The sequence below is a fragment of the Harpia harpyja genome, chromosome 17, assembly GCF_026419915.1.
Source record: "Harpia harpyja isolate bHarHar1 chromosome 17, bHarHar1 primary haplotype, whole genome shotgun sequence".
NCBI classification, from domain to species: domain Eukaryota; kingdom Metazoa; phylum Chordata; class Aves; order Accipitriformes; family Accipitridae; genus Harpia; species Harpia harpyja.
Window position 1 is genome coordinate 30,386,576 of NC_068956.1, and position 15,917 is coordinate 30,402,492.

General features: G+C 39.5%; 1 protein-coding gene across 5 annotated transcripts in view; it reads left to right on the top strand.

Moving 5' to 3' along the window:
* Positions 1-15,917, top strand: part of LOC128153545 (complement C4-like) — a 78,465-nt gene that overhangs the window by 28,247 nt on the left and 34,301 nt on the right. For all 5 annotated transcript variants that reach the window (XM_052812979.1, XM_052812977.1, XM_052812978.1 and 2 more), the window contains exons 23-39: positions 350-430; positions 1,478-1,681; positions 3,170-3,245; positions 3,631-3,787; positions 5,361-5,456; positions 5,776-5,944; positions 6,960-7,126; positions 7,573-7,731; positions 8,315-8,374; positions 8,842-8,935; positions 9,692-9,860; positions 11,524-11,611; positions 12,241-12,315; positions 13,391-13,499; positions 14,477-14,566; positions 14,936-15,028; positions 15,788-15,871. In XM_052812979.1, coding sequence (XP_052668939.1) covers positions 350-430; positions 1,478-1,681; positions 3,170-3,245; positions 3,631-3,787; positions 5,361-5,456; positions 5,776-5,944; positions 6,960-7,126; positions 7,573-7,731; positions 8,315-8,374; positions 8,842-8,935; positions 9,692-9,860; positions 11,524-11,611; positions 12,241-12,315; positions 13,391-13,499; positions 14,477-14,566; positions 14,936-15,028; positions 15,788-15,871 — 1,971 coding nt within the window. The remainder of the gene's footprint in view (positions 1-349; positions 431-1,477; positions 1,682-3,169; positions 3,246-3,630; positions 3,788-5,360; positions 5,457-5,775; positions 5,945-6,959; positions 7,127-7,572; positions 7,732-8,314; positions 8,375-8,841; positions 8,936-9,691; positions 9,861-11,523; positions 11,612-12,240; positions 12,316-13,390; positions 13,500-14,476; positions 14,567-14,935; positions 15,029-15,787; positions 15,872-15,917) is intronic.

Here is a 15,917-nt window from a genome sequence, read left to right on the forward strand (position 1 = left end):
ATTTCATTCTAAATGTTTAGAATTGATTTGTATTACATCTGTGTTTCAATGTAGCATTCTTTAAATATTAAGTAGGCGTCTGTTTCATTTACTAATGGGTTGTAAAAGGTATTTTAAAAAAAGCCTCATTTCAAGACAAAAAATATTGCTAATGATTGAAAATTAAACCAATTTAAGAAAGATAAGTATATTTCTTTTCATAAATTTCCATTAATGTTTCTGATAACATTTCTGTTATAATTGCCATCAACTGTGAGATGTTTAATGAAAAGCATGTTCTAAAATTACACTGTATGTTTTTATGTTTAAAGAGTCTGGATGTAGATCTCTATTTACTATTTATTTACAGTAAAGTCCCATACACTGGACCTGAACAGACCATCTGATATGGTACCAGGTTCTGATAGTCACGTGTTTGTTAGCCTGAAAGGTAAATGTAATTTTTTGTCAATAACTTCTCCACAGGTGACAAGAGACATGCCCCTTTGTGCTGCTCATTCCTCAATGTTGAGTTTCCATTCCCTTCTAGTTTTTCTGCTGTGACTCAAATGGTCTGTGCTACATGCCCACGTCATAAAACAAAACAGCCCCAAGGCTGATCCAGTACCTTTCCCCTTTCTAATTACTCCTTCTCACTTGTATTGGATATAATAGCTTTATGCAGTCCATCCTGCCTCACTGTGCCCAGGCTAACTTTATGGGAAGGCCAGAGAAGGGAAGAGTTCACCTTCTCTAACAATGCCACACTGCACGTAGGTCTGCAGAAAGCTGCTTTAGAAATAAGGATGCCTGACTCTGATGTATAAGTTCTGGAAAGTTCTGTTTTTCTAAAGAGAAAATTTGTACAATCCTATATTCATTTAATCAAATAATAGTATACATATATGTATACTCATGCATACATATTTTAAAAACATCTATTAGCAAGTACTCTTATTAATGATAGAAACATTTTTTCCCAGCAAATGTAAAATATTTCTTGACACAAAGGCTATTGGCTTCCATTTCAAATCCCGGTTCTAAGGTATGGGGATGCTTGAATTCATCAAATGAGAAAATTACAGAGAGAAAAAAAAAAAACCAACCTCTGCACAAAATGTTTGGCATGATTAAGGCATGATCTTTTTGCCCTCTGTGGGAGGATCAGGTCTGGTTTGACAAGACTTTTTCAGCCTGAACCTGAAGCATCAGTCTTTCCTCCTTTCCTTGCTTCCCTGCCTCCAGTAGCCTCAGAACTCTTTCTCCTCTGTGCTTCTTCACTGCCCCAACCTCCTTTCTCCAGCTTTCCCAGGGCCTGGCACCTCATCCTTGTTCTTCTCCAGCTTTACGAAGTCTTAAGTAGCTGAAAACAGCGTTTAATAATGAGAAGTATCAGGCTATGCTGGAATGTCAACCTACAGTTAGTATCACCTTTCTTCATGTTACACCAACGAAGTTTAAATACCATATGTACTATGGCTTGTGTTTTTTACAACAGGGAGTATTATGGATGAACCTGTTGAAAATTGTCTTAGTCTCACTGGAGTTGAGAAACTTATTCAAGTGCCCACAGGCTGTGCAGAGCAAACAATGGTGAAAATGGCCCCTGCAGTCTATGCAATTGAGTACTTGGATGCCAGTGAGCAGTGGGTGAACTTTAATCCTGAACGGAAGGAGGAAGCCATTAACATGATTGAAAAAGGTATGCAGAAAAAAAACCCCAGAGACCAACTGACACAGTCTTTGTTATCCTTTTGCATTGCACACTAACCATTGCTAAATGCCAAAGGAGGGAGCATTGTTTTAACACAGACATGCAGAAATGCCTCTGACGATCTGCAGACAGACATGAGAAACAGAACTGGTGAGGAGGATTCAGGTCACTAATTGCCTACATCTGACATTGTACAGTATTGACATTCACAGTCCACCCTCTCTCTTGCCTAATTTAGAGGTAGAAAGTAAAATCTGAGCTGATCAATGACAATTCTTTTCAGAGCAAATGGACAGCAAAGACCAGTTGATCATTTTCTCCTAATGTAGATGTGCAAAATAGATCAAGATGAATCATGTGCTAAAAATGCTTATTTCTTCCTATGGATCATAGACAGTGCTTAGGATGGCCAGTTGGGATGTCAGTATCTCTGCTGGAGCTGTCTATCATTGGCAAGTGGAGTATCACTAAGAAAACTCCCAGTGGTAATCATGATATTGACACTTTCTCTTCCACACTCCTGTATTCATTACATGAGCTAGAATGACTCCAACAGCCTTGGACCAACCCAGGGAGGGAGAGATGTGACCCAAAGCTGGTGTTAAATGTACAGCAAAGCCAGGAAGTGGAGGTACATGTACAGCATGTGGAAGTGGAGGTGTTCCAGTTCACAGGCACTAACACAGTGTCCAAGAGCTATCAGTATTGTAGCAGGTACAGCTGATCTTTCTAACTGTAGTGATGTGCACATGGCATAAAGCAATATAATGCACTGGTCTTCATGACCTTCAGAAAACATGTGTCACACATTTCATCAAGAAAAATAAGGGTATCAATAGTGATTAAAAACATGCTAAACGTTGCTGAATGGAGGTCTTTGCCTCTTTATCTAAGATTGCCTAAAGTGACATGAGATCCTGCTGATGAGTATTTAGTATTATCAGCAGCATTTAGTCCCTATATTATGCTTTTATTGATTCTCATCAAAGTTCACCAGAGTAGAAAATGAGTTGTGTGGCTATGATACAGACTTTATCAAGAAAATAGCAGTCAAGATCAGAGGTTACAACTCATGATTTCTAAGCCGGTGTCTGACCCAAGCAATGATGTTTTGTATATTTTTTGATTCCATGCACCATAAAGTCAACAGCTTGAAAAGTTATCAGTAATGGGAAATAAGTTTCCCAAGATTCACTACACAGAAAATGCTTTTTAACTATAGACACGTGCAGTTTTCAGGTTATTCTCATGGCTCAAATAAGTCAAACAAGACAGAGCACCTTCTAAGCCTAGTGCTTTTTCTGTGTCAAAGGCCTGCTGACCCAGTCATTTCCTCCTTAATGTACCAGTGAACATGTCCATGTACTCTTCCACTAGTCAGTACTGAACATGTACATGTTAATATAAGTGATGTAAGAAAATGCCCAAGAAATATATCTATTCTCTGAACAGTTACGTGCTGTCCTGTTCATGCAGGTTATTCTAGACTGCTTGAGTTTCAGAAGGTGGATGGCTCCTATGGGGCATTCAAAACAACCCCCAGTAGTGTATGGTAAGGTATTTTTCAGTTGTGTTTTTTTTTCCCAAATACCTCTATTATCATTTGCTGCATCAGAAGTTTTTCTGGGAGGACGGATTTTCAAAATCTGGTGGGCATGGTGTTACCTACATACTTTTGTCATGGATAGTCAGCCATGTAAGTCTCTGAGCATGTTTAGTCCTTGATGAAGGAGATCGGTACTGAGCCACTGATTATTTTGCATTTGCCACAGAGCAGAAATGTTCATGTTGATGTCGAATGATAACTCACTAGGTTCCAGTGAGTGCACTATATTCAATATGAGTCTATGTACAAAATTAGTATGTTTCTTTTCCTGTCAATATACTCTTCTATAAATATATGTCAGCACAAGTTTGGAACATTTTCTTTTGTGCAGGTTAACTGCATTCATTGTTAAAGTACTCATAAGGTGCAGAGAATACATTAGTGTCCAAGACAGTCACATACGCAACTCGATTTCCTACTTGATTAATCAACAGCAGGCAGATGATTCATTCCACGACCATCACCCCGTATTGGACAGGAATATGCAGGTAGGTCATCCGTATTTAGAAGAATCTGTTGCACATTTAAGGCTGCTAGGGACTGAAAGGAATATTGTGAGTTGTTGAGTAACAAGAAATGTATCTAAAGAAAAGAAATATTTAATGTAAGAAGTAGAAAATCTGTAATGTAAAATGAGGTTGTTAAAAGGTCTGTTATGTCAGAGACACATAGCTAGCACTTCACTACCTTTATCTTTTGTTCCAGTCTTAGATAATTTTGCAGCTGACCTATGCCTCTAGAGCACTTAGAAAATTAATTCTGAGATCTTTGTGCTTGGTAAAACTTTATGCCTTTTATTGCCAAAGGCAATAGAGGCATAGAATGGTAATTTAGTTTTGAAGGGACCTTCAGAGCTGGTCTAGTCCAACCTGTGCTCAGAACAGGTCTAGTTAGATCAGGTTGCACAGAACCATGTCCAGCTGAGTCTTGAGTATCTCCAAGGATGGGGATCCTACAGTCTCTCTGGGTAACCTGTTTCAGTATTTAACCACTCCCATGGTGAAAAAAAATAAAATCTTAATACCTAATCAGAATTTCCAATTGCATACGTTAGACTACACATCCCCTATAAGTGTCCAGAAACATGAAATCCTTACACTCTCCATGCAACTAGGATATGAAAACAATGTGCATCTTCCAAAATTCATTGAAAATGCAGATACCTTTGTAGTGATCTTACACTAAAAAATCTATTAATTTTATTAATGATTATTATCAAATCACTAGTGAGGCTTTCACCCTCAAAGCCAGTTCCACAGTTGATGCAACATTGTTGGGGAAAAAAAAACAGCTCAAGAACTGGCCAAAGGTGTTTTTGACCTGTGTTCATGCTGAGATACTTATCTTCTATTTTACATTTGCTTCAGGAGCTGTGCATGATAATTTTGTATGGAGCCTTAAGTCTTTCCAAGCAAACAACCTATCCTTCTCCTAAGGATAAATATTTGGGACTGAGTGAAGGAGAAGGTTGTTGTCAAAGGTTGTTGAAGATCCTAAGGTTGTTGTCAAAGGAGAGCATGACCAAAAGAATCACAAAGAAGAATAGGAATGAAGATGCAGATCTTCAGGGAAAAAAGCTAATGAGGGCACTGTGTTTAGTTTATCAAGAAGAGGAATAAGAAATGATTGTCGTAATGGTGTATAAATACCTTTACAGAAAAAAAGTTCTGTGTGTTAGAGGGCTCTTTACTCTATAGGGAGTAGCAGAGAAACGGAAAAAAACCCAAACACTAGTGTTTGGAAATTGAAGCCATGAATATTCCAATGAGAAATTGTAGATTTTAAACTAGAAGTTAAATAATTAAATATTCAATTACCAGCTGAAGGACTTAGTGGGTTCCTAATCTCTTAATATTGTTTAATGCAAACTGGCTGCCATTTTAGAAGATATACTTTAGGCGGACACAAGTTACTGAGCAAAATTAAAGAGTAAAACTACATGGTCTGTGGTCAGGTGGTTTGACAAGAAGGTCATTGACTTCATGAAAAGTGATTTTCCAAATTTAATCATAAGCACATACGTGTACATTTAACTTTTCCTTTTCATGTTTCATCTTTCAGGGTGGCATTGGGTCAGCAGAAGAGGATTTGGCTTTGACAGCCTTTGTAACTATAGCACTGCAACAGACTCTACAGGTCTACAAGTCACCTGATGTGGTAGGAAGCCTGACTGTTTAAGTCTGAAGGCTATTGCACAATGGCATGTCCACCCTACTACCTTAAAGTACTACAAATGAGGAGGTGAAGGTCTGTTTACATCTGTGGTGGATAGGAAAAGATGCCGTGGCCTAATGTACAACAAGGTGTTTCAGGCTACACGCTCCATCTTCAATGGCTTTAATCACTAAGCAAAAATTATTAAAATTGTCTCAAAAATGACTATAGTAAAGTATTCTAATTTCCTAGTACTCTCACCAGCAGTAACAGTTAGTCGGTATGAATGACCTTTTCAAATGGATCCATTCTGTTTTCACAGGTACAAGCAATTAGAGGAGTAGTGGCTTACATGAAAAATCAACTTTCAAGAAATACTAACTGCTATTCTACAGTTATCACTGCTTATGCTCTGACACTTGTGCAGTCTGATAGTGAAGAAACCCAGTTTGCTAAAGAAAAGTTAAGGAGCTGTTCTGTTTTTGATGCAGGTACTGGTAATCATTCTTAAAAATTCAGCTAGAAAGTACTTTTCCTAATTAAAGCACTTTGAGCACTCTTACATGAACAAAACATATTCCAGTAAATGAAGACCATTTAATTTTATAGAAGCTTGTATGTATATTTGTAATATACTTAATTATTTAAATCACATAATTAAATATGTCAATGTTGAAATTGTAATATGTAATTTGCATAATTAATATCACTATGAAGTAACAACTTAGCATTGTGAAGTTTGGATCATGATCTTATCTGATACTGGAATTGGAACAAAACCATGGTAAATAGTCATTTACTTCTTCTGCTTCCCTCGCTGCCTACCAAAGTTTCCAAACCCCTAAAGTGCATTAAAAAAAACAATTCCAAGCCAGCTGAGAAAGAAGAAACTTTTGATGAATAAATAGGAGTGAACAGCTACATATGGGAGTAGTCCAGACTGGATTTGTGATCAAGAGGGAAATGTCTTTTCCAGCCCACCTGCTTTCAAAGCCCCCCGCCAGTTCTGAGTGCTTTTTTCCAGCTCCACATGGATGTCACCTCTTTCCCCCACGGTGTGTGGCTGTGGTTAATGCTGAGTCGGTTCCTTGTGTGGCTGCGCTGCCATGCTACTAATTTCTCCCAACTCGTTTGATAAATACATTATGGTTTAATAGCCATAATTTAAGCATAGGGAATATGCTTCTCCTTAATCAAGACTGGACTTATGGGCATAATTAATGCTATTATCTCTTGGGGACCACCAGACACAATGCTACCACTCCATCAGATGGACATTGCTGTACAATGGGGTCATTAGACTGTGATGGTTGGATAAGTCAAAATTGAACTGTGGTATTCCTTTTTCCATTATCTCTGCTTCCCAACTGATTTTATGCTCTCATGACAGCATCTGTGTCTTGTGATTCCTCAGTTCTATGACATGAAGTATCTACTGTGTAGAACAATAGTCATTTCTGGCAAATGTCTTTACCAAGGGGATTCAAGACTGAGTTATTCTTGCAGCAAAGCAGCAGCGCTACTGGGGAAATGGCAATGATGCGGTCTCAGTGGAAACCACTGCCTATGCATTGCTTCAAACATTGCTTCTGAAAGACATGGAGTACGCAAGGCCTATTGCTACATGGCTGACGGAAAGAAGGAACTATGGTGGAGGATACTGCTCTACACAGGTGCCTGACCACCACTCCTGGAGGAGTTTCAGGGGGAGGGAAGAAAGCAGAAGCCCCATAAAGACATTTTCATTTAGAATTGAAGGCATCGTAAGAGTTAATCCTGAACTTCTTTGGTGTATGAAGCACTAAAGATTTTGGCTCATTAATAAAAAATGGGCCAAAATAAAATGGTTATAAGCCAGCAAAGATTCTTTGTCTTTATGAAGACATATGATAATCGAAGGTCAGAACTCCAGTGGTTTTAGGATTTTAATGCTAAAAGAAGAAGCTGGGAAATGAAACGAATAGTCTGCATAGGTAGGAACAGGCAGATACAGGAAACTTCAGAGCAGCAAAAGCCATAAAACTGAAGAATAGCTCCAGGTGACTGATCCTGTCGTCTTAGATATTGTTGAAGTAATCTGGCATAATTGTTATGGGTTTTGTATTTCTTTCTCACCTAGGACACAGTGGTGGCCCTAGAAGCTCTGTCAGCATACAGCATACAGACATTGAACACTGCTTCCACCAACCTGACTGTAAAACTGGAAACACCTGGAAGACAAGAAGACTACAGTATTACTCTGACTGATACTGATGAAGCGATTCAGAAGCAGCTAGAGGTACACAAGTTTCAAGGGTTTTTTCCTCAAACAGGAGAAACATTGGATCATCTGGCCTAGGCTTTCTCATGTTAAGCAATCATGATGTAGCTGCTTTATAATATTTTTTAATAATTTAATCTGTAAAACAACAGACTCTTTTTAAAGAAAAAAAAAGTCAACAGATGCTTAGCAGCACACTTTAGAGTCCCTTTCCAGCTTCTTCAAGGACTTTGGTGACGTGAATCTCCCCCAGTAGTGAAGAGCAGCCAGGAGCCCAAGTCTTGCTAGGGAATAAGGAGAATATTCTAATATTCAGTGTGTTGGGACCTGTGAAAATGTCAAATCCAGGCTACAGAGGAGAGAGTGAACTTGGGAAAAAATGTCTCCTGGGTCCCAGAACAGCAGAGTAAGATGCACCAGCCCAGCACATTAAAAATCTTATGAAACTTGAGGTCTCATAACTGCTTCCATAGCTAAAGGTTTTCCCTACCCCAGTTCTGAGGAGTAAAAGCATAGAAGACCATCAAGATCACAGGAATAATAAATCAAATGCTGAGCACAGACTAATTTTTTTTTTTTTTTCTCTCTCTTTGGTTTGCAGTTTGAACTTGGGAGAAAACTGAAAGTGTCTGTACACGGCAGAGGAAATGGGACAATGAGTGTAAGCTGTAAATCAGAAATTTAAAGTCCAACTGGAATTCTTTTAATGCCTTTTTGAAAACAGACTGAGAAATTATTTGCCATGGCTTCATCCATTGTGTTCCTACCTCCAAATTTCTAAAATTCAGTGCCTACAGACTGCCCTGAGGGGCAGTCAATTTTTCCTGTGTTTTAACTTTAAGTCCATGAAACGTCAATGCTGATAGAGGCAGCTGGAGTTTGAAAGACCCCTTTGTGGTTGGGAATAGAGAGTTTTCTCAAAGGTCCCACACCGTTTGTGATTTGCACATGGGACCTCTCCTGCTTATACCCACAACAGTCCTCTGTGACTAGTCTGTGTCTCTGGGAGACTGGTGTTTCTCTCTGCACTCCCATGTCCCATCAGCATTTGCTGAAGTCCTGGAGAAGTAAATCTCTTGTCATTTAAATGATATTTTTAGTGGTTTGATGTTTGTGTGTTCATCTTAGATATTAAAAGTGTACTGGTCTTCTGAGCTGAAGAACAACACATGTAATGATTTGATTTTAACAGTGGAAATGGAAGGGAGCATTAAGTACTCTGGTGAGTGAAATTGGGAAGTGGTTGGGTCTCAAAGGTGACAAGTTTGGCCAGCTGCTAATGATACTTAATGGCTTTCCAGCCTTGGAAAGTGGGAATAAATGAAACAGGGAAAGAGAGAGGCCTCTGAACTCTGCCTAGTTATTGTTTCGTTCAGCTTATTAATATTTTTAAATAGTTTAATAACTATCTGAGTGACTGTAGGTGCAGTAGGTACCTAACAGATACACAGGTACTAACAGTAACACTTCTTTGTTAATTGGGAGGAAAGCGAGGTAAACTCCCTTCACGGTGTTCCTGGCTACCACGAGGTGAAACCCCAGTGCAGTTACCTGGCTAATAAGGCACCTACTGTGTGGCCTTAAAAATTCTTTGGGGCACATCTGTCATAGGATTTTCATACGAGCAAGACTCTGTTTTCCATCCCCTGAAGCGTGTATTCATCATCCTCTCTGCCTATGTCTGCATTTTTTTTCTGTTTGAATAGCTAACTTCTGGAGGCAGGGATTGTCCTTTACATAGGTATGCATAGCCTAAACCCCATTCTTAGCTAGATCTGCTGGTTATTCTTACTATAATTATTCTTAAAATTTTAACTCTGAATTAATTAGAAATACTGAGATGGTGTACAGCAAACTTTTATAAAACCCATAGAAGTGCCATGACTGCCCACTGGTATTTATAATTATACAAAAAGGAGCCAAATTACCAGGTCTTCAGTCAAATTTGTGCATGGCTGATTGTGTCTGTCACTTCCAGAAGCTGCATACTCTGATGAAAACGAAGATTATGAGGATGCATTTGCCACAGAAAACAGCGCATTTGAGCCACTGTCTGAAATAGAGTGGTTTGATATCCACAGCAGAAGGAAAAGGGATGTGATCTCTCCCAGTAAATCAGAATCGCTGCAGTACAAGGTCTGTGTCAGGTAGGTCTTTAAGATCAGCTCTTCATTAGAAAATGCATTCATTTTTGTTTGTAATTCTATTCAGTCACCCTCTTCATATCCGCAAGCTTGCATCCAACCTGGTGATCTCTTGAGTATGCATACATGGTGAGTCTGCGTCCTCTCTCCCATGGCAGGAGAAAAGGTTTCCACACAATGTATTAGGTTTAGATGGTTTACATAGACCTCAAATGTCCATTGCAGATTCTGCCCCATCAAACTCTGGGGAGACTCTAAAGCACCTGGCTGGCTAATCATTTGAAAGAAGTCTTTTATTAAATAAAGTAGATACAGTTGGAATACAGTAATAACACATTTATAGTTTCTGGAGAGATGCTGTTACTTCCTTCATGGTCACACTCTGGCCTCATAAAAAGGAAAAGATGTTTACTACTATTTGGGGAAGGAGAGGAGGCAGAAGGGATATCCTGTTGTGGCAATCAAGAAGTAAGCAAGGGCAGAGCTAGTGAAAAAGAAATTCTCCTGTGCAGAGTAATACTGAAACATCTGCTTTTGCTCCCTTTTACAGTCTGGTAAGGGTCGCAGAAGCACAAAGTGGTGGCTGTCCTGAGTTCCCCTTCTAGAGAGGTGCTGGTGGCACAAGCAGGTTTTGCTCCCCAGTAGAATTTAGCCTTTCTGCTGACTTTTGACAAAGCCTCGGAGGCAGTGGTTTTTATCCCCCCTCCCAGACAGTGGCATGAACAGTGGCAGGGGAGGGCTGGATTTACCCTAATTCCCAGGTTTCACTCTCCCTAGTTAAACATGTATTCAGTGAATTGTGTGCTGGCTGAAGCATCATTTTCCCCATTAATTGCTATGTAACATTTATCAACTATCAGATCCACTGTTCCGCAGGACACTGCTGAGTGTTAGGGTGAGGCTTAAACAGTAATGTGAAGATCCCTTTGTTGTAGTTAAGACACAGGAGAAAAACTGAAAGCACTGACTACATCACCATATTTCTTCCCTGCACCATGGTACATCCCTTATGGGGAAAGGAGGGTGCCAAAATAAAAGTTTCTGAAGTACTGCTAAGTGTATGTAGAATATCTTAGGGCAAGGCAGTCTGTGTGAGTGCAGAACAACTTCATTTTCCAGCGATGACACAACTACCTGATTTTTGAGAATGTGGAAGTAGAAAAGATTGGAAGTCCAATATATATACCTAATGGATAGTTAGAGCGATGAGGATTTTTGCCTTGGACAGCAAAGGTGATGTAAATTTGACTTTGTCCATGAAGACTTTGGATAAACTCATTTCCTATCTCCACTCTCTAGGTAATAGAGAACCAGACACTTTGTCAGTGCTGTTTGCCTTCCCTATCTTCAACAGTGCTTTTATGGGTGGGAAGAACTGTCCTTTGAAGGTGATTGTTTCTGCCTATCAGCTATAAAGAAAGCCTAGATGACAAGCTTAGGCAAGACACCTGCATTTTGGATGATCATTTGACTAGTTTAGATGACTAATTTTGCCTCATGACTCTTAATGAGGTAGGCAGCTAATTTTCAAATTAAAATCCACTTAGGAAAGTTAAATGGAGCAAAATGTTTTGTTTCACCATTAGCAAGCCTGAAGAGCCAAACTCTTCAAAGCAAGCTAGCTGTTCAGAGCAGATGTTCACTGCTGACAGTCTCCCTTATAAAGGTCCACAGGTTCCAATGCACCAAAGATGTCCCTGGTTGATCTCTCTCTGCTGAGTGGCTTAGAGCCTGACACAAAGGATCTCGAACAGGTTAGAAACACACTTGTCTGTGCAATCTTTTATAGCTTATTCTATAGAAAATTTGTCTTTCAAAACCTTTCCAAAGTCCACAGAATAAAGAAGGCAAAACAGAGTTTGGATAGATATATTTTCATTATTCTTGTTCTGATAAAATATTTGCTGAATGTATACAAGAAATGAAAAGCTTGTGGTGAACAGAGCTCAGCCTTCTTAGTCCCTTGTAATAGAAATTAGGGCAAGGCTCAGCAGGGCACTTAAATATGTGCCTGTTCTTAACACATATTGCTGTCCCCACTGACACTGTTGTCCCACAACATGCCAGGACAGTGTGTCCTATGCTTGCAAGAGGGAATGCAAGCACATCTTTTAGAGGCAGTTGCTGGTAGGGCACAGTGACAGGGAGCTGGGGCACAGCACTCCGCAAATGTGGCAACAGAGTTTTGGATTCTGGAGCCTGCTTGGTTGGGGGAGGTTTGCCCAGGTTCATGCTCTCAGGGACTGTTTTCTTTAGGGGGGAAGAAAGAGGGCAGAATAAAGCAAACAGCTAAACAAAGCAAATCAGAATATAGAGGGCAGTAGCAAAGGTGTTCCTATTATGCTAGGTTTTTGTTCTGATTTTTTTGTTTGTTTTCCTGCAGTTGGTGATGTCTTCAGACCAATACATTCAGCACTATGAGTACAAGGAAGGAAAGGTTTTGCTCTACTTTGGTGAGGTAAGCCAACTCAATGATTTTCTAATCTCTGCCATTTCATATATAGACTTCTTTTTACTCCTAATCATTATTTTTCACACTCCATTACCTTCCTGTCATATATTATTATTGGTATACTCCTGTGATATATTATTCCTGTCATATATTATTATTGAACAGCTCAGTTGAAAGAGGGAGGAGGAGGGGAAGAAAGGAAACATGCATCTTCATCCTCCGCCTTTCTGTGTTCCAGGAGATGTAGTCCATGTTTGAGATTTGGGCTTTGGCCAAAAAAAAAAAAAAAGAGAGAAATCTTCTCTAGCCAGAAGAGATGCTTTTCATCCAAGATTAACAAAGTGTTAACTGGTGGTCCTGTAAATTCCACATGGACAGCTTGCATGTGAAGTTCAGTATTTCTGGATCAGGATCCATATAGTGACAAACAAATGTAAACATCAAACCCCTAGTTTCTGTGTATATTTCCCCATATTTTGGATAATGACTTCACCCACTTGAGTTGCTTCACCTCCACAGCCAAAGCAGAGGGGTCCCTGTAGAAAGCACACACAGGGGAATGATTTTTTTAAAATATAAGATAATAGACAAATTAAAAAATATAAATGTTATTGCTGTTATGACTGTCTTAGATAATTTGTGTATTTTACATAGGTCAAAAGCTGTCTCTGACCTTAGCATTTTACTAAGGAAAATGTATATACTGGCAGCCATCAGTACAGGATAGCCTGCGAACCTATATTACACCCATTACTCCAGTGCAAGGTGGCTTTAGGCAAAAGCTGAAAAGTAAACCCCAAAGTAGTGATGATGGAGTGAGTCTGGATCAGACAGTTTCAGGCAGAGAAGACCTGCACACATCTCACAAAACTACCTTTACCAGTCTTAACTCATCCACAAAACCTCCCAGTAAAATCATGGAAGGAAATGCCTTCTTCAAGTTGAGGCTACAGCTATCAGGATTAACTCACCAATGCCATCAGAAACAAGCATTCAACAGCTAGTACAGGCACAAATGAATAAGGAACTGACTGGGGAGAAAGAGTTTACTCATCGTAACTATTGTTCCTTCTTCCTCCAGCTCACAAGTGGACCAGAACCAGATTGTATATCATTTGGGGCAAAGCAGATCAATCCCATGGGCTTGGTTCAGCCAGCAAATGCCATCCTTTATGATTTTTACAACCCTGGTAAGGGCACAGAAAAATGATATATAACTGATTGAAAGAGTTACAAGAACAAACTCCAGTCTATAGAAAGGTGGTTTTGATGTAGTGTGTGAAACCATGTGATTTTGTTGAGTGTTAAAATAACCTGCCTTGAATACTGTCTTCTACTACCATGGCTTAAGATCATCTAAATAGAGATCCTCAGGAAGGGTCCATTATTCCAAATGGACTGAAGATACAAACTTTTACACTCACGGATTTTTAAATCAGGTTTCCTGAGTTCCTGTTTCTCATGGTGCTTTTAAGCACGTGCCACTCACATTATCTTTTTGGTCAGGCTGTCTTTCTATGCATCTAAGATAGGCAGCCTTAGAGCTTTGGCTTATGTACTGTGGTTGCTGGGGAAACCAATCTCATTCCCCGTTCAAAGAAGGTTAAATGCAAATCATCCTCATTTGCCAGAGTTATGTAAACAATATTTGAAAATTAGGTCAAATCTCTACTGTGCCTGAAGCTGAGGGATCCAAGACAGTTTACACTAGGTTTAAACTGCTAACTATTGGTGATCCTATCTCCTTATTCTGAAACAGTGCAGTGCTCACTGTAGCTCTATGGTCTAAAGATGATTTTAAGATGGATGTTCTTCAGAGGAAAGGGAAAAAAAAAAGGGAAAAGCATAACTTTAAAAAAAACCACACACACACAGAAAACCCAAAAACTGTCATGTGTCCCCCCCCCAAAAAAACCAACCCAAACCCACCACAACCCCAAAAACCCAGAAGCAAAAACCCAGGTTGTTGCTCAGCTGAAAGGCAAGGTGACCCCTGTACTCTGTGTGCCTAGGCTATAGGTCTTTTTGGACTGCTGATGTGTATCTAACCCCTTAGTGCTCTGGTTTCTCTGCACCAGGGGAGAGTTGAGCTGCAAATGTAGTTTCTACTGCATAGGCTTTTCCACTTGAGCGCTCTGAGACAAGCCATTTTGTTTCTTCTCCACAGACAGAAAGTGCAGTGTATTCTACACTGCTCCCAAGCACAGCGCCATGCTTTCAAAGGTGTGCCATGCCAATGTTTGCCAGTGTGCAGAAGGTAAGGCCAGTCTAAAAGAAGATAATTACTTCTACAAACCATTAACATGAGAATTGTTAAGCCCAGAAAGGACCATTACAATTATCCTAATGCATAATATAGGACACAAAGCATCCTCTAGTACGTTCAGTACCAAATAGAATATATATATTTTTTAAGATATCCAGGATTGATTTGACAATTGAATGCAATGTATATATACATGTGCACACGTATGTAAAAACCCTCTACCACACCTCTAAGAAAGTTGTTCTGCCTTTTTATTTTATTCTCTGTTATAATGTTGAGTGAATGAGCTTGTGTAAACTATATCTATCTAAATATCCATGCCTACAGAGACAGATGTATCATTTATTTTCTTCGCTCTAGGTCCCTGCCCAAGACAAAGATCAACTTTCAGTAAAGCCATAACACAAACCACACGCTTTAGTTTTGTCTGCTACAACCCTATTGCGGATTATGGTAAGGCATGAAAGACAACTGTCCATTTAGTTTAGACATAGTTCTTTTTAATAAAGATAGATTTGGGGTTTTTATATGCCCAGACCTCTCCTGAAATGAGTTGGGTTTTGTATCTGGCGTAGAGGCTGAGGAGACGAAATGAAGCTGTGTGCTATAGCAGTCATCAGGGGGGTGAAAAGGAAAAGGAAAGGCCTCAGAAAGATGCAGTGGGATGCTGGGAGAAGGAAGCATGGACGACATTACGTTACATGGTTTAGAAAAGACCTGTGGTGTGAGCACCACCATCCCCTACATCCCTAATGTTACAGAATGGAGATAAAGAGTAGGCTTTGCACGGCATGCCATAGCTTCTGCAGAGCTAGACAAATATTTTCTCCTTTGTTAATTTGCCTTTCTGGCCTCTTCTTTGGATGGAAAGATGGAAGAGCTACTGAAGAAAAACTGGTTCAGCAGCTTTGGTAAGTTAGGTGCTAACAGAATGACGGGGAAAAAAGTGAAAACCTAATCATATAGGCACTTCTTTTAAAACAAATACACAAATGGTATACAAATCTAGAGGTTGTTGATTCATACCTGACTTTCTAAAAGCACATTAGGTGTACAGGGTTACTATCCTGTTGTCTTTCATACCTCCATGATTTGTGAATAGATGGTACACCAGCCTCTATATAGACATCTGGTAAAAGCATTCCCATTTTTCAGTTTTTGGATGAAATTTCATGTTTCCGTCTGGCCTCACACAGTTGTTGTCTGTTGCAGCATATGAGGTGGAGCTCCTCAATAGTACAGAGAAGAATGTTTTTGATTACTATGAGGCTAAAATCCACAGAATCCTTAAAGCCAGTAAGTATCAAACTGTTTGGCTCCTTTCATTCACCTGCAGGAAAAC